General features: G+C 33.8%; 3 protein-coding genes and 1 long non-coding RNA gene across 6 annotated transcripts in view; 3 read left to right on the top strand and 1 right to left on the bottom strand.

Moving 5' to 3' along the window:
• LOC126918398 (HIRA-interacting protein 3) overlaps positions 1–12,394 on the top strand; it is a 96,358-nt gene extending 83,964 nt beyond the window's left edge. The window contains exon 4 of the mRNA XM_050726267.1: positions 7,523–12,394. Within this exon, the coding sequence (XP_050582224.1) occupies positions 7,523–7,672 (150 nt within the window). The 3' untranslated portion in view covers positions 7,673–12,394. The remainder of the gene's footprint in view (positions 1–7,522) is intronic.
• A 156-nt stretch (positions 12,395–12,550) lies between these two features.
• Positions 12,551–13,594, top strand: LOC126918409 (zinc finger matrin-type protein 5). Of its 2 annotated transcripts, none has more exons than XM_050726286.1 (4): positions 12,551–12,655; positions 12,712–12,850; positions 12,986–13,123; positions 13,204–13,594. In XM_050726286.1, the coding sequence occupies exons 2-4, from the start codon at positions 12,724–12,726 to the stop codon at positions 13,440–13,442; spliced, it is 504 nt and encodes a 167-aa protein (XP_050582243.1). In that variant the 5' UTR covers positions 12,551–12,655; positions 12,712–12,723; the 3' UTR covers positions 13,443–13,594. The 2 variants fall into 2 exon arrangements, with proteins under 2 accessions (XP_050582243.1, XP_050582244.1); XM_050726287.1 differs by having other exon boundaries at positions 12,564–12,655; positions 12,703–12,850.
• Positions 13,595–13,702: 108 nt separating this feature from the next.
• Positions 13,703–16,418, bottom strand: LOC126918432 (uncharacterized). Of its 2 annotated transcripts, none has more exons than XR_007711332.1 (2): positions 16,252–16,418; positions 13,703–14,181 (listed from the first exon to the last, which is right to left on the bottom strand). It is a non-coding gene; the product is annotated as an uncharacterized LOC126918432 (long non-coding RNA). The 2 variants fall into 2 exon arrangements; XR_007711333.1 differs by lacking the exon at positions 16,252–16,418 and adding an exon at positions 15,450–15,584.
• Positions 13,723–26,689, top strand: part of LOC126918340 (pleckstrin homology-like domain family B member 1) — a 59,203-nt gene continuing 46,236 nt past the window's right edge. Inside the window, exon 1 of the mRNA XM_050726127.1 lies at positions 13,723–14,136. The gene's annotated coding sequence lies outside the window, so the exon portion shown is untranslated. The remainder of the gene's footprint in view (positions 14,137–26,689) is intronic.

The following is a 26,689-nucleotide window of genomic DNA, read 5'->3' as shown; positions in this document are numbered from 1 at the left end:
TTATGAACTAGACTATCCAGTTACTGAAGCAAATTTCCCTTTTATTGTAAAAGTTATACACAATAATCTAAACGTCCGTACATTGCTTCAATTCGGTACATGCCTTTCTGTAATATCTATAATTATTCAACATAATCTCACGATTCTATCAATACCATTTCTATTCGTCAATGACATTGACAAATACTTAAAGTCACGGTAACTTTCTATTTTGTTAAGGAGAAGATCGCAAACAAAATTGGTATTTTTGACCTTGATATTTCATCGCAAATGTTCATGTCCTATTACAATGCTGCAACGAACATTCAAAAATATTTATATAAAAATATAAATACATCATGCTATTACACGAACACTGTACTATATTGTTACGTATGTGTTATTTGTTTCATTTTTAGGAAGAATATTTCCCAAATAACTCTTTCGATAAATTTAAAAAATATCAAAGCCTTAAATAATTTAAAAGGAAATGGACAATGAATAGATAGAATGAAATTTTGTATTACTTTAATATTCAAAGTGTGTGCATCTTTTAATAAAGAATGAAATTTTTAAGCTTCGTCCTCCTTTATAGAAAAATTTGCTGGCAAATAATGTTCGTACTAGTACTATATCAAGTTTATTATCTATCTTTACAAAGAAAAGAAACGAACAAGGAAAAAGACTTGTCCATTATTATAGCACTTTTGTATCTTCGCGTATAATTTCTCTTGGAAGAGGAAATGTAAAAAGGGCGTTGTTTCTTTCAAGAAAGCTTCTCATTTTCCTTCGCAAATGTCTCCACTAGGAACAATTTCTAAATTAATTAAGAAACGTAGTGTATTATCTAATTTTTGTTTGTTGTCAGATATTTATGGGAAGACGATAAAAAAGTTGATATGTACTGTTGTATTTCATAAATGTCATAAAGTGGCATATATGTTATGTATTAATAAACATTTACACAACAAGAATTATATACTTAATAAAGTACTTAATGAGGTACTCATTACCACCAAACGATCGATGAGGCTTTCACTTTGTAAATAAAGCAAAACAGGTATTTTTTATAAGAATAAGACAGTTATTGCTCTATTGAAGATTATGCCAAAGAATAGGCTAAGAAATAACTTCATATAATAAATATACCTTGTTATAGAACAAGACTTTTTCGCTATGAGAGCTAAAATATGTTAAGAGAAAAGTAATTTCTAGCAAGTACATTAGAAATTAGCCCTTTACTAATGAACGTCTCATGGATACAATAATGTTGCAAACGATTATAACTGATTCTTTTAAAAGATAATAAACATATACATTATCCTGGTCTTGTCTGTCGTGTTAAAATATTATACAATAGGTCGTAATAGGATAAATAAAGAATCGTGTTCTTTTCCCTATTCGTTTTCCCTTTCAACAACACTTCTGTTAACATTACCTAGTCACACACGTAAAAATATAACAATCCTCCCTCCAGTCGCATAATACAGCTTTACCTGTAGCATCATCCGAACATAGCTACATACAAACTGTATTTATAAATAAATCAAGACATCAATATTCAAAGGCTTATAAGAAAAGTTTCTTTCGTAAGCCACAAGCATGAGTGAATGTAAATAAAGAAACGGTATGTGAGAAGGATTGTTTGCATTCATGTGGAAATTCAAAACGCAAATACACGGAATATATGAAGGGAACAATAATTATCCAGTGATGCATAGTTCTGTAGGAGTGATAGTAATTTCAAACTGATGACCGGGTTGCAGAGATCGCGATCCGCCATTATGACCCGTCAAGTCTGTAGCGGAGGAACTCGTGGTATTATGCGTTCGATCGCGACCGACTGTTATCTATTGGGAACGCTGCGCCGAGTGCCTTTTTCCAATCCAATTGACTAGTTATGGTTGCGTCATTGAAAGAATGAAATACCGAGCTCTATGTTTTCCTCTGTGATATCATGAAAGATGATAATACCTCCGTTGAAAATTGATTAATTTTCTATATGTAAGTATTATGAATCCTGGTTCTCTTTAGAGAGTCTAAAGGACTTTACTCAAAGGATAGATCTGCATTTTATATTGATATAACTCTTTCTTTTAGCGTTTATTTCATCGATGGATATGCCGATGATTATATAAAGAAACGTTTTGACAGTAATTAGAATCACATATGAAGATCTCGCTAAAAGTAAAAAATAAGATTAATCGTTTAAAAAATTACCCACGCCTTAATACAATGAAATGCTAAAAGAAACTGAATATCAAACGTTTAGAAAATCATGAACATTAAAAAACGAATGAATATCTGAATTGAATACAGAGACATCACTCTCATTTCCACTTTTCGACAGAAACGGAAAAAATGAACTGATCGTATGATCGTTAATGAGAAAAATGCCATTTACTTTCTTTATTGGAAAAAAGGCTAAATGGAAAAACTTTTTACATATTTCGGCGGATGTATACCTACTATCCGTCGCTCGAGTGTGATTCAAAGAGATGAGACAACTGACGAGAGAGGAGATGAAAGAAAATCGTGCCAAGCCTCTTTGTGCTTTGTTCTGGTTGCTCTATGATAACACTGGAACATTCAAGGAATTTTTAAATTCTATAAAACTAATGTCGCGCCAATTTGCGAACGTTTGAAGCAAAATAAATGATTTACGACGTAAGAAAGTTCGCGAAAGAAATTGAAATTAAAACCTCCGATTCAGCCTGTTTCACAAATCTTTCTATGGCGGAGATAATGGTGTAGCATTGTTGTAAAAAGTAAACGAACACGAATGCATGCTATAAAAATATGACGATATTAATTTAAATCTCTGCAAAAATGTTTAACTTTTGCATAGAAAATGTTACTATTGTTAAGAAAGATAGAATTACTTTCTATTGAAAACATTATAAAATATTATAAAAATGATAATACAGGAAAAGAATACCCTTTTTCATCTTTTTCTTTATCTTCCGTTTAATCATTTACTTAATTGATACAACTCTGCAGGAGTACCATAAAAATAAATCTTCCATGCTGCTTGAAACATTTAACCGGGATTAAATAAGACGGTTTATAGCCATTGAAAAAGGCGTTTCAACAAACTCTGTTTCAAAGTATAATAGCATGTAAATCTATGAATATGTATTTTCTCACGAACGTCTCGCGGCCGTACGCAAAACAGTTTATGGGTGCGTTTTTTTAAAAGTTATACAATGATCGATTCTTAATTTTTGTTCGAAATAAATTTAATATGGTAATAAAAATCATTCAATTAAGAAACCGTGCTAATAAGGATAATAGAAACTGAGCAGAATTAATTATGATAAAATACAAGGCAAAGAATAGGAAATTGTAAAAGCAGATTATTATATTATAATATTATATATATAATATGTAATATATAATAATATTATATTATTATTATATTATAATAGACTAACTGAATGATCCTACTGGAATATTCAAGTGTCGAGGTACTCTGATAAACGTACTTACATTAGGTATAATAAGGGATCTAGGTAAAAATGCAAAAGCGATGATACTAATAAATTTATTCTCACATCACTTCATAAATTTTGAATTGTAAAATTTTATCGGTCAAAGAACAAAAGTTTCCTTTCTCGGCTATGAATGGGGAATGAATCTCTCAGGTTCGTTTATAGCGGACATCGAAAGTTAATCCGTTGTAATTTTCTCGGAAGTCGACGGATCCGGATTTTAGCAAGTCCAACCGAAACATATTTCTATAGAACGCAAGTTTACAGAGGCAGGCGACTTATTAGCTTGGAAGAGTTCAACTCTCATCTAATTGCTATTCAAAGGATTGTACGAAGGAAGACAACCGAGAACAAAGTTTCACGTTGGGCCGCAGGCGATTCCCAAACCGATGGAAAATTATTAAGCCCTAACCGACATTGTTCTTGACGGGTGCGTGCCTGCACCAAGTCCAATAATTAGACTCATCTTCATAGAAAATTCCTCCCTATAAGTTGCTTTTGATTTTTGACAAGTTGCCACGCATCCGCTAAATGGAACAACTCTATAGGAACTTTACTAGTGATACGATGACAACGAAATCCGCTTAATCGAGGCAACTATTTTGCAAAATCGGTTATATCGATTTTGTAACTGTATCTGATGATAAAGACAACGTTCGGTTGACCGTAATCGATACAGATCGACAGATCAAAACGAGGAAAAATATTTCTCGTGATAGGTTTGACACGACAACTCGAACGATCGAACGTTCACGTAATTAATTAAACAGAACTAATTGGAAGTTGTACTTTACTTACACGAACATCCTCGAGTAGCCACGGAATCGTTTAACTATTAAACGAAGTTCTCGAGTATTCGAGATCTACGGACGTAGAGTGTGATTTTAAGTAACGGCCCTTCCTGGCTAAAAGCTCGGAACCTCCGAAAAGCCTTTAAACTTTAAAGCCAACTTTCGGAGTATGCAACGAGATCATCATTCCTTTCTGCTTTGCTTACAACGTGTAAGTTGCGTTATATAGTCAGAAAGTCATGAAGTGGTATTAAATTTAATGTAAACTTATATGTCACATAAATAGAAGAATGCAAGATAATAGAAATAAAAGAAAAAATAAAAGTAAAAGCATTAAAAAGAGCAGCAAAATATGAAGAGAAAGCCCTAGAATCAAAAAAGGAATTAGTAAAGAAGTGTATAAAGGAAAGAGAGAAAAACTGGGGAAATGACCATGAAGGAAAAAGAGCAAGAAAGAGAAAGAAGGGATTAGAAGAGGTGAGAAAGGGAGGGACGCAGATAGAAGCAAGAGAGAAGCAGAAGGAAGGGGGAAAAGGATAAGGGAATCCAAATATAATATACACTACAGAAATATAGTCAAAGAAAAATTACCAAAGTACCTAGAAGGAAGGATGAAATGGAAGGACAGAAGAATACTGGCAAGATTCAGATGTGGAAACGAGATCAAAGCAAGGGAATACCGGAAGGAAGAGGGAGAAAAAAGATGCAGACTATGTAAAAGGAATGAAGAAGACCTGAGGCATGTAATAGAAGAATGCGAAATAACGGGAGGACCAAAGGACATAGGAAAAATACTAAATGAGACGGGAGAAGGTTTAGCAGAACTGAAAGCAATAATAGAGAAGAGAAACGACAGGAAGGTTGCACAGCAAGGAGACTAAAGCCCAAAGTTGCAATAGTTTTTAGTCATTAGTGGTTAATTTGTAGTTCCTAGTTTTAGATTTTAGAGATAGAATAATTAAGGGAGTGCAAGAGAATTAGAGTGGAAAAGAGGGAAGGTAGACATATAAGAAGAGAAATAGACATAAGAGATGTAAAAACGAAAGTTCGTCCAAAGCCGAAAGGCACGGACTAAGCAGTAATAAATAAAAATAAATAATATATGTCACATAATGGCGAAAAGTAGAGGAATTAAACAAATTTTTATTTCTTTTTTCATATCTTATCGCGGAGATCTTTAATAAACTCGCACCTATCCATATATGTATATATATACTACATACCTACCATATTTTCAATCGCAAAATAGGCTGCCATAAATCTTTTCCCCTCATAACCTTCCATTTATAACCATTCCGAAAATTCATGCTTCATCCCTTCTGATGAATTTAAAGCCTTGTGATATTAGCAATTTCGTAATAAACCGTGAAAATTACTTTGTAGAAGTCGGAAAGGAATTAAAAACAAAAATAATCGAGGAAGTGAAGGAAGAAAAACCAAAGACACGGTGTATTATTCGTAATTAAATCCATTATCAATGACAATTTTAACCGACACCCTAATCCTTGCCCTCTTTATATCATCCAACACCAATCTGTCAAATTATCTTACGATCCTACCGCTTGATGAATAACGCTCGAATACTAAAGTTCCACACAGTTTTTTCTCTCTCTCTGCGCAAACGAAATCATTGGTTATAGCGGAAAGTACGAATGATACGAAAAGCCTTTTCACACGAACGTAGCTGCTAAGTCTATGAAGACGAACGAGAGAAAGAGGAGAGAGATGATAGAAAAGGATGGCTTAATAAGAAGTCGAATGCAAATACGTTCGCGTAATTACGATCTACATGTTTATAAACCTCCTTTGTATGTGATGTGGCTTCTTTTTACCCTCTCCCTAGCTGTTTCGAGACCCGCTCGAGCCCTTGTTATCCAGGTCTCGCGCTGTGACGTCAGACCCACTTGGGTTCGTTATAATTAAGCCTAAATTTAGTCGGTGCGACGATAATTGAGCATACAGTTGCGAAGAACAAGCCGTGATGAAGAGAAAATGCACGAAATTATGGGAACGTCTCGTTTTACTGACTCGAATTCATCATGGTGATTTTGTTTGCGTAGCACGATCAAGTCGTGGATGGATGATTCTAGTGCGGAAAGGATTGCTATGAGTATCTTGAATAATCGAGGTTTCGTTGAGGAAATATCGTAAATGAGAAGAATTTGAAAAATTGGTATTCGTAACAATATTGAAAAGGAAAAACTGAAGCGAATACCATAGAGAAAACTAGAAATGCGATACAGAAAGATAGAACATTTAAGTTGATAGTTATATAATAGAAATAAAATTGATCTTTATTGTCATGTTTAATAATTCGTAATAAAATTAGATCGTAGATCGTAGATAAATTGTATTCGTCAACTAAATATATTAAAATTGCTTTTTTTAAGATTATGTAAATTGCAATTTTCTAACTTAAAAGAGACTTAAATTTTATCTTTCCTTATATCAAAAGTGAAATACTTATTTAAAAATTTTTCTCTTCGAAGATCGTTTAGCAATTTTTTTTAAAAGATGAATTTTAAAGAGTAAATTTTGTCATAAAAAATTTTGTGTTTTTTGGCGGTAAAAGAGATGCTCGGTATGCCATGAAACGTATTTGCTAACTATAACTGTATATGATTTCCGTAATATTTTATACCACGATGAAAGAAACGCAAAAATTTGGTAATACGACAAATAATATTTCCGACATCGAATTTCACCGAAATTCATATTGCTTTATACATTTAACAGTTTACTTTTAAGTAAATTAATAAAAAGATGAACTCAAGGTATTATTCTCATTTAAAGATAAAGAGGTAATTTTACAAACAAGTTAAAGTCGAAAGAAACGTGACGTGTATTCTCTCTTTCCATCTAATGAACATACGTTCTACGCTTATTTGCAATTACAAATTTACATACCGAGGTTGAATCTTCTTGTTTTAAACAAAATAAGTATTTCGTATATCTTCTACTTTCTTTAACTTTACTGTCTGAAATTTGTCTGTCCTCAATTATTTTAAAGGTATAGCTTCGCGTAGCACAAAACAAATGTCACAATTTCATTCGGTATAGCTTTTTCAAGCGAATTTGGTAGTAGTTAATATTTAGAAAACAATCTAGTAAGCTATAACGCAAACACGTGTTCATGCAATCGAACTTTTGACATATAGTCGTTAACAAACATTAACCAACAACACAACGCGTAATCTCAACAAACATGCTTCTATTTACAATAGCAAATCTATACATCAACGTTGCAATCTATTGTTTCAGGCGAAGGACGCCGTGAACGAGCTTGAGGGTATCGATCTCACGGATCCTGATCTACACAAGGCAGCGACGAAGATCCAAGCAAGCTTCCGAGGTCACAAGGTCCGCCAAGAAGTGTTATCGAATCCTGCGCACGATGCGCCTAAAAATTAAGGATGAGATTGGAGTGTTGATTTTTAAAAATCAGATCGCCGATAGTATGCCCGATATAAAACTAAGAACGAAGATGGAAAAAAGAGACAAAAAATACAAACATAAAAGAAAAATAAGTCGAACAATCAAAACATAAGCAGTAAATCGGGCTTCGTCTTTGCTTTTTCATTTGTCGCTGAGTCGAATCCGCTTCATTCTGCGGCACGATTACTCCGAATTGTTCCGCTGTGATTTGTTTAAAACTGAGCTTGTAAGTTCGCATAAATCTTCAAACACGGATAATCCGCGTCAAGCAATTTTCCATCCGAATTCGTACTTACGTATTTTTCGCCCTTTTGGAAATATGGTATTCCAAATATATGGATATTATTTATTCTGGTTATACATGATTTTCAATTTCTATATTGAAGATTCATTGAATTCGCATTAAGCACACCCGCCTATTTCAGGCTAGTATGCTTATTGTTTAATATTTTAAAATACATGCTATAATATATATATATTATATGCTATCAACATCCTTGTTATTCACATTTCGTCGAGATACGAATCTTAATAGTTGAAGGAACAAATTGAAGAAAACGGACAAGTCGATAAAAAGACCACGCTACTTATAATAGCGAGCATAGCATATAATAACACGTTGAATTGAATCGCGGTCAAGCATGAATGAAATACACTTATTTTAGTAGAAGAAGACTGTTTGAGCTTCGCCCACTGGTTGGCCAAAAGAATGATCGAAAAGGAGCTAGACAAAACTAAAGAAACGCAGTGGGAAATTAATTGGCTGGATAGCCGAACGAAGCCAGCAGCCTTTTCATAAATTCGAAGCGCGAATAAAGGAGCGCAGCGGGTGAGTGCGTTTCTTCGAGCAGATCCAATTACGTGGATCGATTTAATCGCTCGGCCGCGTATTCAATATTTCAGTGCGGAAGTTTTCGTTTAATCAACCGATACGTGAGACTCGTGCGTTCAAGATGAACACGGTGAACGCTCGATAAATTTGCCAGTCCGTTGTTAATGCGAAATTTATTGGCAATCGAAAAAGCTTGGAAAGGATTATTTGCGATAGCGAGCGCCAATATATGTACGTATGGAAGCTGATTCAAAATTTCGACGATAGATTGCACGGGTCGCGATGCACGCGCTACCACCGCATTTTCTTCCTCCCTTGTATAATTTTACCGTACGAGAACTACCGTCGAGACTCGACGACTCGACCATTCGTATCGGACGTTCCTCTTTTATGTTGTACACTGTACACCATGAAGATTCGCAAATGAAAACAGTTAAAGATTACAAACACCGAATAATTAAAATGTCATCCGACCACATACTCGATACGTGAAATCACGAGTCTGCTCGCCATAGGAGGGTAGAGTCGTGTTGTTCCTTGCAAAAGTGAATTAATTCGAAAAAATACGGCACGAACATAATAGCAGCTGCAATCTTTGATAATCAATCGAAAGTCGATTGTATCTTTCTCTTTTCGAGTGTATACTGTAATATCGTTCACATCGATAAATTTAATTTCGCGCTATAGCAAGTCGATTGAATTCGTAGATCATATTGTAACGCTTAATGTAAATCCAACCAGATATAAAGAAATATATGTACATAATGATGTTACGAATATGAAAACAATAGAGAATTATTGGTCGGAAATTATTCCCTGGTAAAGCGCATGCCTGAGCAAACAACATGTTTAATCGATAAACGTGTCGTCCAAATTACATTGCTCTAACTTTAAGGATGTCCATACCGTTATGTTTAACTGCAAGTTATTTTTCAAACACCAAATGCAAATATTTTTACGTGTTTAGATCGTATATTACGACACACAATTATGGATATATGTACACATACATACACGCAGATGCTTTTGCAACCCCGTAGACGCAATAATTCGACGACAAAGAGGTTACAACGCTCCAGTCGAACTGCCATGTAACGGGAGCGCGTTTCATATCATTCTATTCTCATCTAGTTCGTGGTTTTAATTTTTTCGGATTTGTTTCAATTCGAGCCGATCGGTAGAAGAGTAATACGTTGTTTTTAGCAGGCCTAAAAACATTACAAAGCTTTTTACAATCGTTACGAGTACACGTGCAAACTTTCTTCAAATTCCCGATGATTGTCGATTTTCGACCTATTTGGTTATTAATGAAAGACATAAAAATCGATATTAAGAAATACATGGTAATTTGTTCGACAAAGAATCTTTTTTGATTTTAAAAATGAGAAAATGATAACGCACTGTTCAAAATGATTAAACAATTTACCGGTGTAGCCGATCATAATGTAACGAAATACTTAATGTTTTGCAAATTCTCTTTAAATACAGATAAAAGTATTATATCAAGCACGCTGTGCGTTTACTTACATTTAATGTTATCTTTGATTTGTTGTGGGTAATTGGTCAGATCAAGGACTTTTTGAACAGAACACCTTTTACCTGAAATATATATGTATAATTATATATGTTACCTAAAAAATAAGTGTGCAGCGTTGAAATACTATTATTATTATTATGAAGTACAACGTTTATTGTGATAAAAATTTTACAAAATATTCTTTTAAAAATTTAAGCATTTTTCTTTAACTTTGTTATGGATCTTTACCTAAGGATAATTCAAATATTTAATATTATTTCAACTATTATTGTAATTGTTAAATCCAACTATGCTCTCTTTGTTTCACGTTATTAACCACGGGTGAAATAAAGAAAAACCTTCCGTACAACTATCGAGCGGCTTCATTATGCATATACTCACGTTCCTGGAATTATTGCATAATTTATGACGCACTGAGTTGACCATGATAACATTAAATGTTCAGTAGGAACTGCTATCGTTTTATCAGTTTCATTAACGACCTAACTGTTGACTTTGGTTGTCGTTTATTTCTCCTGTAAATATTTTCGATATGCGTCACCGATTCTTGTCATGCATTGTCACGTATCATAACGTTTCTAACGGATATTGCGCAAAACATGATTGTATTTTCGGAAAATAACTCAATTATGTACGTGTACATGCACGATTAATATTATTAATACTTGGAAACACACGTTACACAAATTTTTGCACTTGTCTCTGATAATCGTAAAAAGTTATTGAGAAATTGTTATATATAGTAGTAAGCAAATTTTAGACGCTACGCCGAAATAAAAAAATTAAGTACGGTTTAAGAAACGTAGAATTCCGCAAAGAGCTCGATTCTATACAGTATTCTCATACCGAAATGCACACTATGAACAAAATGTGAATACTATACGGTTATCATATATATACAGTTATTGTATTATTAGTAATCATTTTGTTGAAGGAACGAATCTCTAAAATTTCTCTTCGTAGATATCAAAGAACTCTTACACTTGTCATTGTATATGTGAAAAATATTTATCAATTTCTTATAACTTCTACTTCATAATTATATTGTTTTCATTTATCTGTTAACCTAATAATTGACAAAAAAAGGATTGAAAATTTTAAATCACGTTTTCCAACTTTCTCGCGTGTAATTCAACATTTTCAAATATCGTTCATGCTTTATCGATTCCAATTCTCTTGCATTTTCACGTTACCTCATAGGATACAACTGATCGCTTCTAGAAAGCTGGTGAAAATATTGTTATCGATGAAAATGTCTATGAAAATCAGCGTATGGTCGATGATTAACCAATCGGACATTCAAATCATGATCCATATACTTGTTTAATTTAGTTCTGTTCGCGAATAACCAAACAGGAAATTTGACATTTAAAATTTGAAAGCCGATTCACACTGTGTCCTATCGAATCTCGGTAACGACGCTAGAAATCTATATAGAGAACGATCTAATATATTAAATCTATTTATAATATTATATTCCTGTTATAATAATATTTGTATGCTACACCAACTAAGAAGCTCCTGTACGAATATTATTATAATCAACACTGACATTCTATACATATACATATATTAATACTATTAATATATTGTGTTTATATTATATGTTATATGTGTATAATAATATTAATATTGTCGAATATATAAATATTTATGATGTCCGTCAATGACATGATACGGCAATTGCATTTTTATTATCGCCGTCTAGTGGGGATCGGCTTTATATTTTCACAAAGAATTATCATTCGTTTACAGAGAAATTCATTTTTTGATATTTCAACTAAAGAAATAAATATATTATAAATACTTTTTTAAACCGAGAATGAATAGTGCAAAGTTGAAGTTGGGCATTCTACAACGTTGCGTATTCAAATATGAAAATTATATATTTCCAGGATAGAATTTCTCTTGGAAGCAAATACACGGACAAATGATGGATAACTTTATTTGCTCTAAGCAAAATTCTGGTGTAAGAAAATTCATATTATCGAAGAATGATTAAAAATTTTTTAATATCTTGAAGCTTCTGTAGTTGCAAAGGTATTTCTCGCTGCGTATGGTGCGCGATTATGAGGTCAAGAATTAACGGAGAAGGTTATTGTAATAAATTATAGGCATTTTCTTCGGTATATGACGTTACCACACAGATATAGATTAGTAACGCACAAGATGTTGCGAGAAATTATATTGTAAGGATGTAACAAACAATTGTAATGTTTAAACGAGCAGTATCATACATGTAATCTGTTTGTTTAAAATAAATACCCATTAAGTGTACAAACAAATCCGACCTGAAGAATTAATAGAAATACACCTTTAAATAAATTAATCGTTTTGGATAGTTTAATAACTCTTTTCTGTTCTCAGTTGATTATTCATATCCTGATAATTTATACATGGAAAATGTGCACTATCGGGAATACAAAATAAATCTTTTCTTAAATAAAAACTAAAATTGAGTGAAGTTGATTGTCATGGTACATATTCCTTGAATTATATACTTTCATAGCGAATGTCAGATGGCACTGTAGTTGCTATAAAGTTTGTTTACTTCGTTCTCGTAATACTTAGTTCGTAGCAGCTCGTAGTAGTAAGTACAAATTATTCTGTTGATATTATTAATATTATACAATGTAGTACTTAAAGTTTCAGCCAACAATGGGTAGAAGATATTATTGCGAGTATTGTGACAGATCCTTTAAGGATGACCCAGAAGCCAGAAAAAAACATCTTTCGAGTTTACAACATACAAAAAATCGCGCAGATCATTATAATATGTTCAAAGGTAAATATCTAGTAATACTTTATCGATAAAATATTTAAAACATATGAAATTAAGTATAACTTGCTAATCATAACCTCAAAGTCGTTACACATTCGTTACGATTATAAAAATATTTTTATTTATTATTCTCTATAGATCCAGAAGCTATATTAAAAGAAGAAAGCGCAAAGATACCATGCAAATGGTATTTAAGTGGTGGTGATTGCGCATTTGGCCTTGGTTGTAGATATTCCCACTATACTCCTCCTATGATATGGGAACTTCAACGACTGGGTAATAATCATAATAATTGAAAGTAAATGTAAAAAGAATACTATACCGCATACTATATAACCATTATTTATTATTTATAGTTGCTATGAAACATCAATCAAAACTGAATGTGGCGCTTGAAAATGGTTGGCCAAGTACTGACGATATAATCAAAGAATATTTTGAGAATGCTACAAGTACAAGCGATGCAGATGATTTTATTTATCCTGTTTGGCCTAGACCGTTGGAATTACAGAATTGTTCCGTGTTGCCACCATCATTATGGCCTATCACACCAGAAAGCTTAGCAAATACTAAAACTTTCAAGGAATGGGGTTAAAAACATAAGAAGCATAGGATTCTTTTTTAAATTGAATTAAATTGTAGTTTGATTGCAATCTCAACTCGATACATGTAAATAATTCAAAATGTACTTTCCTTTTCAAAGGATCAAATTTATCGTAAATAAATTGATATAAATAAATAATGAAATTTCTGAAATGTCCTAATTAAATGCCCTAATTAACTAATAAAATAATACTTAAAAATGAAAAAGTTAAATAGCATGTAGTAATTTTTCGACATTTTCCACTTAAACAGATGCACCATCTTACGAGGCAAGGATGAATCAAACTCGGTGCTGCTTGATGTTTGCCGGTAACCTCCGTGACTACCATCTGTCCTCCATCATCCCCTCCACCAATCACCAAGCAGAAAGGCGAGCACACAATGAACCTTGGTACACCGTAACGCAGTAACGAAGCACCCGTTGCTACGATAGTTTGGCATTTAAGTGTCGTGTTCGGCGCGCCGTCGTGTCGTTTTAATTTAAAAACAAATTCAGTGTATGTTCGTAGCTGAGGACTGTGTTGCGATTATGAGATTGACTCGATCACGTAACTCGTGTGAATTTACGCTGGTGTACCAATCAGAAAGTGTTTGAAACTTCTCAGTGCATCGGCACGGCGGGACGCCGGCCCTCGATTAACCGACTGGATTTTCGATCGTCGCTTCGGATCAACTCGATCGCACCGGTGAGTCTTCACCAATATCTCCTCTGCTCATTGTGCATGTTTTATCTGTAATCAAATCATATGGTTCTTATTCTATAAAAGATATATATATATATATATATAATAGGATTCAGCTTAAACGAAACACGTGATTTGGTTAACAGAGAAAACATTCATAGCTATAAGAGATCGTAACTTTTTACGACCATAAATAGAGGTAGATATAGTTCGAAGAAAGTGTTTAGGTATACGGAAAATATTACAGAGAGATAATTTTCAAACATCGATGATATGTAAAAAAAAATGCTTATTGTTAGATTTGCGAGCGCATAAAATTATAAACAGACCCATACATCGTATGGTTTTTAACAACGCGTGACTTTAATTTGACAAGTATGAAACGTCATTTGAATTCATACGATCTCTTTTTTCACGTACCTTCCCTCAGTTACCGAATTTAAATACAATAGATTGTCTTCGATTAGTTTGCGCAACTGGAACAATGTTATTGTTACAATATACTATCATTTTGCTAGTTTTTCTTTATTTTCTATAGAGTGAAACTTTATAACCTTTAAATCATATTATTTAATTAAAGAATCGTTTCGCTTTGCATAAAAGGAGGCACTGAATTAGTGTTCCAACATGAATCGTGTGAATTTATGTATGCAATATATACGTTCTATATTATGCGTTGATAACTAAGGAAGCCATTTAACCAGTAAATTAGTAAATTTTATAATCTTAGTTATAATTATAAATTACTATACTATTAGGGTTATAAAAAATTAGCTAAATTGAAAAGGTGTCGCCATTATAGTAATTGGTTAAGAGATAATATTTATTTCACGATCACCACAGTACCATATTTTCTCGTTCGAGATTCGATACTCGTGCGCTGTTATAGCAACGGAAATCGGTTCGTACTTACGTATGATGATACCCTTTGATAATGTATGCATTATCATGGATACGATAACATACTGATTGTGAGTATCAAATTGATTTTACCCAAGCATTATTCCTGTTAATATAGTCATAAAATGACTCTTACAATTTCTACACCATATTATTACACACTTTTCAAGCATTACATGCAAATTTTGCTTCTCATAAACATATGAAAGAATAGATATATTCCAATGAATTTTCAAAATCTTAATTTACAAATAAAAAAGAAATTACAACACCTAATAATAACTAATAATCTGTATAGTGTTTAATAGCAATAATTAAACATTAATGATAAATAACGCGATTACAAAATCTGAATGAACTTGAATGATATAGAGAAAGTGATTGGAAGATGGTCGGCACGGATTCGCAGATATTACATCACTGATATCGTTTCCGCCATAACGTCCATGGAGTCTGGTAGTGTGACGATCGAGTGGCAACGACCTGCTCCTGCCCGCCATAGACAAGAAAGAGTGGAGCTACGTGTAGTCGCGTCACGATTCTTGCCGGAGGTCATGACCTTGTCGATATGGGAATAATGGTGCGTTTGGGATCGTCCCCGTGCCCGTGCCCGTGCCCGTGAGTCAGTTTCCCGATCGATTTCAGGCATGCATCAGCGTCCATTGTCGCGTTCCGCGCACACCACAATGGACTTGTCTATTTTCGAGCAGCTGCGCGGCCCTCTTTCGAACAATGCAGCCCAGAGTAAGCAACATGCATGCGCGGTCCGATCACTTTTCGATCATACTTTTCGTAAAATGGTGACCTACCGCTGGACATCCTACACTACGCTCACTATCCCGATCGATATTTCTAGTTTACATAATCTGTTTTTAAACATATTGTATATTATTATATATGTTATATTATATTACATATATATATTATTGAATGTAATGCGGAGGTTTTATCAAAATACGTCTCGAATCCTCGAATCAGTGCGTTCATAATGTATGTATCTATATATATGTAGTATGTCTTCATGGAGGATTTTGAGAGAACTAAAGATTTTAGGTAGGTTAAATTCCTACTTCATAATAGTAATATGAAACGAAAAAGGCATTATGCCCCAAATCATTAAATCGTATTATGTTAAATATAAATTAGGATAAGGTTATATTTTTAAATCAGAAGGAATAAAATTAAATATCAAATGCTTTATATAGAAAAATCCTTTACCTTTTAAAATTAATTTCTTCCATGATATTAACTATTGGATTACCTCAGCTAGCAGTAATATTCAGAAACTGCGCAATATTTAAATGACAATTCTATCAAAATCAATCAGATCGTACAAGACTAATCGTATCTATTAGACATAAAAAACTATCTTAGATCAAAGCTGATTTCTCACATGACGTCCACGTTAAAACTAATTCCCCCTCGACACGCATTGGAATACACGTATCTAATCGACGATTAATCTTCGCAAGGACAATACGTACAACCAATCTTTACAATCAGCCGATAACACGCGATCAAACGATCATTTTCATTTTCATTCTCCTTCTCCGGCAGCAGCGAGGAGTTTCGAGGTTCGCAGATTTAATTCGACGCGAGGCATTTCGTTCGGCCACGTCTAGGAGCACATGAGCTGCTAAAAACGAGCCACTCGGCAATTTAACGTCATTTATTTCTATTGCCTTTATGCGGGCCTATTACGTCATGCGATTTCTCTCCGTCCTTTACCGCGTGGCAAGTTGTACCCGGTCGCATGTATCACGATCGTTTCGCAATTCTTCCATGAGAGTCAATCATCGGACAATTTTCCAAATTGCCAAACATTGTTATCGATGAACACCATGGTTGATCGTTTTGCACTCGTGTTGAACCAGGCAACACGTCATTGTTTTGTCCGATCCGATATAAGACAACGTAAATTTATCGCAGTTGATAAACACCCATATTCAAAGAAATATTTTTTCTTGGTAACTCCTTGTGTTTCTTCGAGCAGAATTCATAATTACACATACATCTACAGTATAAAACAAGATAAAACAAAATACGAGGAAGGATACTGGAGTATTATAAATTGCACGGATAGAAGACCTATGCCACACTGATAGGATTTAAATTGTTCCTGTTTTGTATTTACCACCGTTATGTAATGCATTACCATACAAATCATTTATCATAGCTAACTGCTTAATGTAATTTACCACATGATACAAATTTGAATGTTTTTTAACATGTGAAAAATTAATACAGAATTAGACTTAGAAATTCCTAGACTTTAGGAAAACATCTTAGAAATAAATTTTTATAAATAATGCGAAACTTGCGACAGTGAATAAAGGTTCAGTAATAGATTTTTCAAGTTTTGTAACAAAGTTTTCATTGAAACGATTTTAGCAAGCGTATATTTTCAATTGTCACTTGTTCATTTCAAGCACGCACGGACACATGCTCTTACGTGACAAACGGTTAGCTGTAAAATTAACTAACAATAACATAGATACTATGTTCTGTGAAATTTTTTGGAAAATTTTAGACTCTCACAGAGGTCATTTTCTCGTTTAAAAATTGTTCTGTCATGTTATTCGTATGTCTTTCTTTTTTCAAATTCAAACAACATAAGATACTAGTTACTATTTTTAAAGATAAGAGTGCTACTTCCACAAATTTATATTGGTCAAAAGAATAAAAAAGCGAAAGTCTAGTAAAAGGAAAACGATAATAGATGGTACTAGTAAAAAGCGAAATTATATTTTGCCGTACAAACATTTCAAAAATTCTAACCGGTTCTTTGTTAGAAGTGATCTGAGAAAGATACATATGTATGTACTATGCATGCTCTAAAAGAGCTAATAAAATCCCCACACAGTTCTTCAGTTCTTTCTTTCGTGTTTAAATGGATAATCGTGGAGTTTCGCAGCTACTGTCATTTATAAATAATAGCATTAAATAGTAGCAATCTCGAAGGTTGCGTAAGTTTCGATATTTTTACTTTTATATTTCTTAAATGTGTTTTCTAAACAGTTCTAAAAGATTGTTCTCTTTTATAAATATGCAGTATATTCCAGTTTTAGTGGGAACATTCATTTTTCACTGAATAAGTTTCTTGGTATAAATTTATTCGCGTAGAGAAATAAAATAAAAATACTTAATACCAGTTATTAGAATCACTTAGCGTTTCAATTAATCAAATAGCCCCCATATATCGTAACTTATCCGAGTTGAAAGTAACGTCCAATGATTGATACGGTCACTGAGGATTCAATATGATTCTGCATTCTGAACACGTGTTTGCCTCTTTAAATAGCGTTTTGTGCAAGGGTCAGTCCGTTCAATTCAAGATTCGTTCTTTATGTGCTGCTAAAATATGATTACTTTGTCTGCAGAGTTTTTTAAATTCTTTAATAATTCCAAGACGGAGGTTTCGGCGCGCGTTGTGCGAATTAAAATCGATGAGGCACAAAGCGCTCGTCATGATATCGAGGTGCGTATGAATGGTCAACAATAAATGACAAGTTGCATTCTGTATTACTGTGTTGTACTTATTCGATTACATTATTTGCTCTTTCTTTCTTTCTTTCCGTATCTTTTGTAAAATTTCTGAGAAAAAGATTTTTTTTTATTCTAAAACAATAGAGATTTCAAATTGTCAAAAGAGTTGAGAGACAAACCAGTATCCAGTCAGCTGGAAATCTTATTGTTTCATAATTTCTTTCATAATTTTCGGTTTGTGGCAATCTTGGATCAATCTGACGCACCCGCGTTTTTTCTCCCCGCACACGAGATCTTCTGGCTGTGGTAAAATCTGTCAATAACCGTTAGCGTGCGGTTTCAGCTGTTTACCAAACAGGTTTGAATACGACACGCACACCCTCGTTCCTCGGGTCGAATATGCACATACGTATACATATTTATGCAGAAGGACCAAAGATGTGGTCGATTCGCGTGATCTATAGATATGGGGAAAAATTCGTACGCGATTTAATGAGCCACCGTTTTACTATATTGTGATAATGCCGATAATAGTTGCGTGAACTCTACGCAAAGTCAATAATTGCAACGTGCAAAGGACATGGATGAGCTGGTTACGCATGACGTGCATGTACAATAAAAGGTCGACATGGTACCCATATAACAATATGAGCAATTATATATTTTTTCTGCAATTTCCTTTGATGTTTTGTAGAATATTCTGTTTCCTATATTGTTTTTGATATCATATTTTGATAAATCAAAATAGAAGATATGTTTTGTTATTAATATATATTACATATGGCCTGTTTATGTTGCATTTGGATAGATATGACTCGATATTATGAAGCAAAAGCTTGGATATGACTTGTTCATGATACAGAAACATTTCACGTTTATTACCACGGTTCGATGGAGATTCTCTTTGGTAAACTAATCCTTTCATCGGTAGTGATTTACAGTTTCCTTATTTCCGTTCGAGATCCGAGTGTTTTGTGAAATGTACTTATTATTCACAATACTATAATATAAATAATATGTTCCTGATAAGACCTACAATAATTTTATCAATGCTGAAAACTGGCGACGTTTGAAGGTGGAAAATTAGAAGGAGACATAAACTAGATGGGTTCTATCGTTTAATTATTATTCCATTTTGTATTCGATATTACCTTGAAAACAAAATTTTATTCTATGTATAAAATCGATTATTTGCCATTGGACTCGTATAATGTCTAGCCGACCGAAATTGAAAACCACACGTTCATGGAAATCGCGCAACATTCGCCGAAGACAACAAACAACATGCACTTTTGTACCGCTATACTTATGACGTAAGCGTAAATGTACACCTTCGGTATGCCGTGAATTTCCGAGGAAAATCTTACCCGCGAGACCGTTACTTTAAAACGGTAACGTAGGATGTATCGTGTATCTGAAAGCGGATATAAATGGATTAACTGACTCATACTGAGTCATCGCACTGATTTTCGGGGAATTTACGAGCCACTGTATGCCGGAGAAAATAGGTCTAATGGGGATTCGTTCACGACACACTTCCGGTACACCAAGAAACGAATACGTATATTTCATAGCTTCGTATCGGCGTCCGAGCTGTACCTGCTCCTAATGATCGTGACTAGCTATGCAGGGTTTCTTTCTGAGTCGTGACCATGTTTTAGGAAATGATTTTTATTAAGGTATGCATCCAAGATCTTTCACATCTGTATAAAGGATTACGCATTCGATAACAAATTTTAACTAACGCTATAATGACGGATACACTACGTATCGTTCTAATTTTACAAAAAGGATACGTTAGATTCATTCGATATGTTTGTTTAAAGTTAACTTTGGGACCCTTTATAGCGAATTCTTTCAATTTTTTATAAACAAAAAACGATTTTGCCGAATGACAAAGTATCGGTAGGGAATTTCATACTCCACATTTTAATTGACACACAGCTTGAATAACCTTTAATCAACACTACGTAATAAGACAAGTTCCACACACGTGTTACGAATAGCTAGGTAATCTAAATTAAATACTCAATTTCCAGACTTCATAAACATCACCTAGTTCTTTACTTACCTAATATTTACTTTCCTTTCGCGCAAAATAGAACTTTCTCTATGCCAACTCAATGTTCATTTTGCCATGTTTTACCTATCAATATTCGTTGTCAATCATCCCGACCTTCAAAGAACAATTTCAATCCACGCAGAAAGTTGCCGCAGGCATTACAATTCAATCTTCGATCGATCGCCAGTCGCGACGATTCCTTTAATCTACTCGGATACGTTTTTATTTTATATCAGATTATTCCCACCACTTTTTCTTTCATTTTCATTCCGTTTCGATTAAACTTAACATTTTTATATGCAATATCATCTTTGTGTGTTGTCAATTATTTTATTGTAGATTGGAATCAATGTAAACCACAAAATCGACGTCGAATTCAAGTGGTGCTTTCTTCTCGACTCGAGAAAGAATGTAACTAATACGCTTGCTTGGTCACCTTTGTTCCTTGATATGGAAGGTCATGCAAAATCTCGATAGTCTGGGCAAACGCATCGCGTATGAAATCCATATGGGCAAGGAGAGAGAATATAAATCGTAACGAGTACCTTTCATGCCTCAACGACCATAATGCATTAAATGATACGCTCGGGAGGTCTTTATACTCAAGGTCGCTTTTACCGGCATTATTATTCGCCTTTTATGAAACGACACGAAAAAGAACTAGCTGCGGTGTGTGTAACAGGTTCCCTGTAATACACCGACGCTCCTCGTGATGCGATGCATCGAATTGTAAGATTGTTCTCCGTTGCAGTCTTTTATACCTCGATTCAACGGGGTATCCAACGGCGTACCACGTTGCTTTATGCTAGAAATGAAAATTAAGTGGTTGAAACGCGGCTGCGATCTTTGATGCTAATTACTTTGTGCGCTGAGCAAAGATCCCTTGGGATTGAAGTTTCTTGTCCTGCTGAGAATGCGTAATACGTGCTTTTATTTCCTTTGTGGAAGATAACTTGGGTGATTCAAAACTAATTATGCGTTCCAGAGAATCAAGATTTTTGTTTATTCGCACAAAGATTTACGGATTTTAACCACAATAAAAAGTGATATAACGATTTCGGCTTTTTTAAATATTCAAATTAATTACATTTATAAGGATTAACACTGGTTTCTGAATACATTCTTCAATACATCAATTACGTTATTCTAATCATTTTCTTTTAAAATATATTTCTAATCACGTAGAACGATTTTTCCCAAGATCTTAATCGTTCACCGGCGGACTGTAGTTTTCGAAAGGTAGTGGCAGCATTTCACTAAAGGGTCCTGTGACACGTGATTCCTACCTGACTGCATTCCCAGAAGACCTCCAAACGTTCTCTCAAGGCTATTCGACTTCCTACTTCCAGAATGTTACACAACTTTGAATTATTCATTTCAGAGCCTCTGGTAAACGATAACACTTTCATTGTCCGTCCTGTCACCTGGGCATAGAATAATTTGGCTTCGATTAGCATAAATCGGCCATAATATACTTATTACACTGTACAAGTAGCTCTTTACCACGTTTTATCTGGTGTGTTTGCATTATACTTCGGGAGGCGTCGAACGATTCTAACGTTATCAACGCATAAAATGAATATCTTACAAAGTTTTTCTTTTTTTAGCTTTACAATGGAAAAATTATAACCCGTTATTGTAGAGTGTTTAAAACCTCTCGGCAAAGATACAAAAGTCGAAAAATCGAAGTTTATCGATTTATCAGGTTGTAACATCTGAAGCGTCTTTTTAAAGGCCTCACGTTCACCTATATATATATATACTAGCAACCGCTACAGGCAACTGATATATACTACATATACTATATAGATATAGATACTACTATACTATACTATAGATACTATATATATATATAGTATCAAGAAGCATATCAGTTGCCTGTAGCGTAGCGTTAAAATAGTATTGAAAGTTTTCCGGTATTCTCTTTCTCTTTTTCTTCCTCTTTCTCTTTCTCCTTAATTGTAATTTAGACATTCCGAACTGTTTAAGCACATTAGAAAGTGTCTGATTCGTGCAGAGATAATTCTTATTACCTATACTTCCATCAATCAAGGATTCTGCTTCCGGCTCTATGAGTAGTTATTGAAACTTTTACTTATTTCAAGGACGCTCATACCTGCCAGGTAACAGTCCTTCCTTAGGTTCTGCTCTTTTTATCCATCGACTATGCTCACCTAAACTGGTTTGTTTTTATCATCAAATGCCTGTTTCGTTTCGTTCCGTTCTTTTTCTGCTTGAATTTTCAACAAAATAGCCGTTCTTCACGCAGAAGAATTTCAAGTTGCATCCGTTGTCGTTCCTTTATGCGTTACATACACAATTTTCAATTACAATCTTATGTCTTGTTAGAGATTATTATTGTATCGCCTACATGGGAAAGTGTTATTAATACTAAAAAGTCTATAGAAACTCTATTGTCTAAAGGTATTATGAAATTAAAAAATTAGAATTTTCATTAAATTCAATCCAATTTTACAACTCTCCCCTTACAGAACTACATACAGTAAATTAGTTGTCTAAGCACAGTACGAGATAATCTAGCCTAATCGTCGTTCACGACCTTTGGCGAAGTTTTTCCATGGTAGAAAGAGACGTAAAGCATAGATTCAATTTTATTACTCCAATTCAGGATACCGCTCGAATTCCGGGTAAGTTAAGGTAGGCCATGATTCGCATTGAATCGTAAGGACAAGATTCCCCGGCACTACTTTCTTCTTCTTATTCCAGAACTCGCAGTGCCGGATCTCTTCCTACCTCTTTTTTTGCAATACCGCGACGACGATGACGACGACCTATCACTCTCACCGTCTCAATACGAGATCCAGTTTCGCTGCTCGATCTCGTCTCGAGGAATATCAAGACGCCATTTACGGAAGGCGATACGCGTGCATTCAAATCCCTGGGATGGTGACGAATTCTCCATGCGTGTCATTTTATTCGAGCAAAAATCCCAAACGACCCCGCAACTTGGATTTCTATTTATCTATCATTCTGATCGTTTTTACTATCGTCTGATAGTTTTGTTTTTCTTTTTTCAAATTTTGCTTTCGAGCGAACAGATTTTAAATGAAACGATATGTTTGGATATTATCGTGAACAAGAAGCTACATTGTGTATATGTACTTTGTTCTCGTTGTGGACAAAAATAGGTTGTTTGTATAACAAAGAGAGGAAAGTTAGGACGATAACGGTTATTACTGAAATAATAAGGATGAATGGTCGTTACGCTCTACGAAGTAACTTAAATGAGATTAATTAACGTTAAAATTCATTGATATCATCATGTACAATGTTGAATATTGAACCATAAACTCGATTGAATTTGTTATCACAATGTTAGTTTTATGTCATGTTTAAGTTACGAAGCTAGAGTTCACAAGAAAGTTTAATAGAAAATTAATATTAGATATTTAAAATGAATAATTAAACCTAATTGTCAAACGAAATTTACGAAATGTTTGCTAGATATAAATCGCGATATATTTCGTGAATAAAAGATACTAAGATATTAGAACCTAGAACTTGTTTTGAAAGCGACAACTTTATCACGACACGAAGTTGAAAGCGCATTGTGTGATTCACCACACATGGCGTATTGTTCTAGTCGCGTGGTTTTCAATTTTAGTAACACCATGATAGATAAAGTAGAAATATTCAAATCAATCGTGCTAGTTTCAACAGAGAGTCAGTGATAAACGTCAGTTATTAATCGCTATTTCCAAGAAAATTGCGTTTCGTATAGATCGATGATATTAAACCATTATTACGTAGAATTTTGATACAAAACTGCCGTAATTTTAAACAATTTAAATTTTCTGATAATACAATACGCTCTGTCAAATATTTGTTTCGATGAATTTTCTAATTAATTACTTTGTAATAACTTTTATTTAAATTATATTAATCGCCATAATTATGTAGGAAACAATCTTCATAAAACGAATTATTATATAGTTGTAACAAAGACATTATTCACTGAGTAATGTTTACATAACCGGCAATTATGATTTAAATTTCTAAAAATATTCAATAGGAAATTATCTCAGACTATTTAATAGGAACGAAAGAATGGTCAGAGCAATGGTATGCGCATACGTCTCATGTCGAGTATTATTTCTAGCGACTCATAAAGCTCACAATGAAAGTATCAGACTTAATGAAGCAAATATTTAATATTAGAGAGCATACAATAATTGGAGCACTACTATTGTTCATCTCATAGCAGTCTTCGTTGTGAGTGTTCATAGATAAATTTCATAAGCTTCGGGATAGTATTTAAAAATCTATCTGTGCTGTTCGATACGTATCGCTATTCGCACATTATAATCGAATTTAAGCGATTGATCAGATTATACTTACGATAGATGTTGGCAGAAATTTTTAAATGAAAAATTTATGAATGGATAAAAATCGTGATAGTGTATTTACGGCGTTGATATAAACCAAAAATAATCATCGATCTTTATCGTCAAAATTTTTACCTTTTATTATCGCATATATGTTCGTATTAATGGAATTATCAGAATTAAATATACATTCTTCCAAAGGAGTTATATAACCCTATTACGTATGTATATCGTTAGGTACTTAAGCTTGATTACAACAATAAACGAAACATTTATGAAATATTTCAAACTTTAAATAGATTCTATTAGCTGTTATTTTATAATTATTTAACACAAGTAAATGTAGTCGTAAATGTAGTTTCTTTCTAACCTAATCGTGACATATTATTTTTAGAAAATTATAGAAAGAGTAATGTATACACGGTTGAATAATTCAAAAAAGGATGTTTATACAACGCATTTTTCTTGAATTTTTGCAATCTTAAGATACCTTTTCGTTCGAAAATACTTTCCTTAGATTTTCATTTTACGATTACGACGGTTACGACGCGTTTAAGAACACGAGAAGTAAGATGAAATCGCCAAAGACAAAACACGTAGATACGTGCTAACTTTGCTCCCTGCACATTTAATTCCTATCATCGGCTTGGTTGGCAACGTCAATTTGCAGAGCGCTCGTCGACGTGCAAACAGAGAGAGACCTACTCGCTTTTATCATATCTTGTTTCCATGCGACAATAAATTTGCACCTCGTGCTAAAATCACGCAGCTATCTCCGCTTTTCATCCTCAAAGAGAATATTAAACGCGTTCAGCCTGAGGTTCTTATTGTAACGTCAACGCACGCTTTCAAATATTTTCTCATGTTCGGGAAAACGCGAAAGAGATGACGCATCAAGTTGTTCGATATTTTTCTAACCAGCAATGTGTCTACGTTAACGTATTTCTATTAAATTAAATTTCAATGCATACAAATATATTTTATATATTAACATTTAAAAGAATCGTACCCCAAATAAAAATATCGAGTCCAATTTAACATACAACTGCAAAGAATTAATATATTGCATACATAAAGCGTAAATAATGATTTAATTTAACGTAGCTGTATTTTTCGTAAATATATATGCTTTATGTTCATATATATTTAGTAGAGCGAAAACGAGTATAATATAAACTTTAATTTACAGTACATTTCATTTAACAGACAATATGATTAGAAAGTAACGAGGAGAAATTACATAGCAAGAATAAACTCCAATTTGTTGCTTTCTATCTCATTGAAGAACAATTCACGTTCTTTCGACACCATTAAATGCGTAATAAACCACCCCGATTACTAAGCAAATATGTCAACTTATCAGTTGTTCAAGGAATAATATTATTAGTTACGTTCAAAAAAGATCTGGGCAGTAGCTATTCATCGCTCTATTACACGAAATTCGTACGACTGAGGAATTGAGGTATCCCAAGGAACTCAGTCATAAGGAACGTCGACTCTGAATTATTCATGCGACAGGACAGCAGTCGACAGGCTTTCCAAGTGAAAATCCGAAGGTGTGAGTCATCGATGCATTCCGAATTTCCCAGTCGTGTTTTAAAGGAATTCCAAAGCCGTGTCATATAAAGGTGAGGATGCGGATATATGACAGTGTGTTTATTTGGATACATAGAACAGTTCCAGGACACCTTAGAAGAGAAAGTGCAATGACCTAAACTGAGAGATGATCTCACATGCTGCAGGGATGACCACCGCGAGAGCA

Source organism: Bombus affinis, chromosome 7 (genome assembly GCF_024516045.1).
Source record: "Bombus affinis isolate iyBomAffi1 chromosome 7, iyBomAffi1.2, whole genome shotgun sequence".
Taxonomy (NCBI): Eukaryota; Metazoa; Arthropoda; class Insecta; order Hymenoptera; family Apidae; genus Bombus; species Bombus affinis.
Note: the sequence above shows the minus strand (reverse complement) of the source record. Positions and strands in the feature narration are given on the sequence as shown.

What these genes read in the sequence shown, in the direction of transcription:
- LOC126918409 (XM_050726286.1), top strand. Translation starts at nt 12,724, where the DNA reads ATGGGTAGAAGATATTATTGCGAGTATTGTGACAGATCCTTTAAGGAT. An exon ending in TCATTATAATATGTTCAAAG is followed by an intron (nt 12,851 to 12,985) that starts GTAAATATCTAG and finishes TATTCTCTATAG; the next exon opens with ATCCAGAAGCTATATTAAAA. An exon ending in ATGGGAACTTCAACGACTGG is followed by an intron (nt 13,124 to 13,203) that starts GTAATAATCATA and finishes TATTATTTATAG; the next exon opens with TTGCTATGAAACATCAATCA.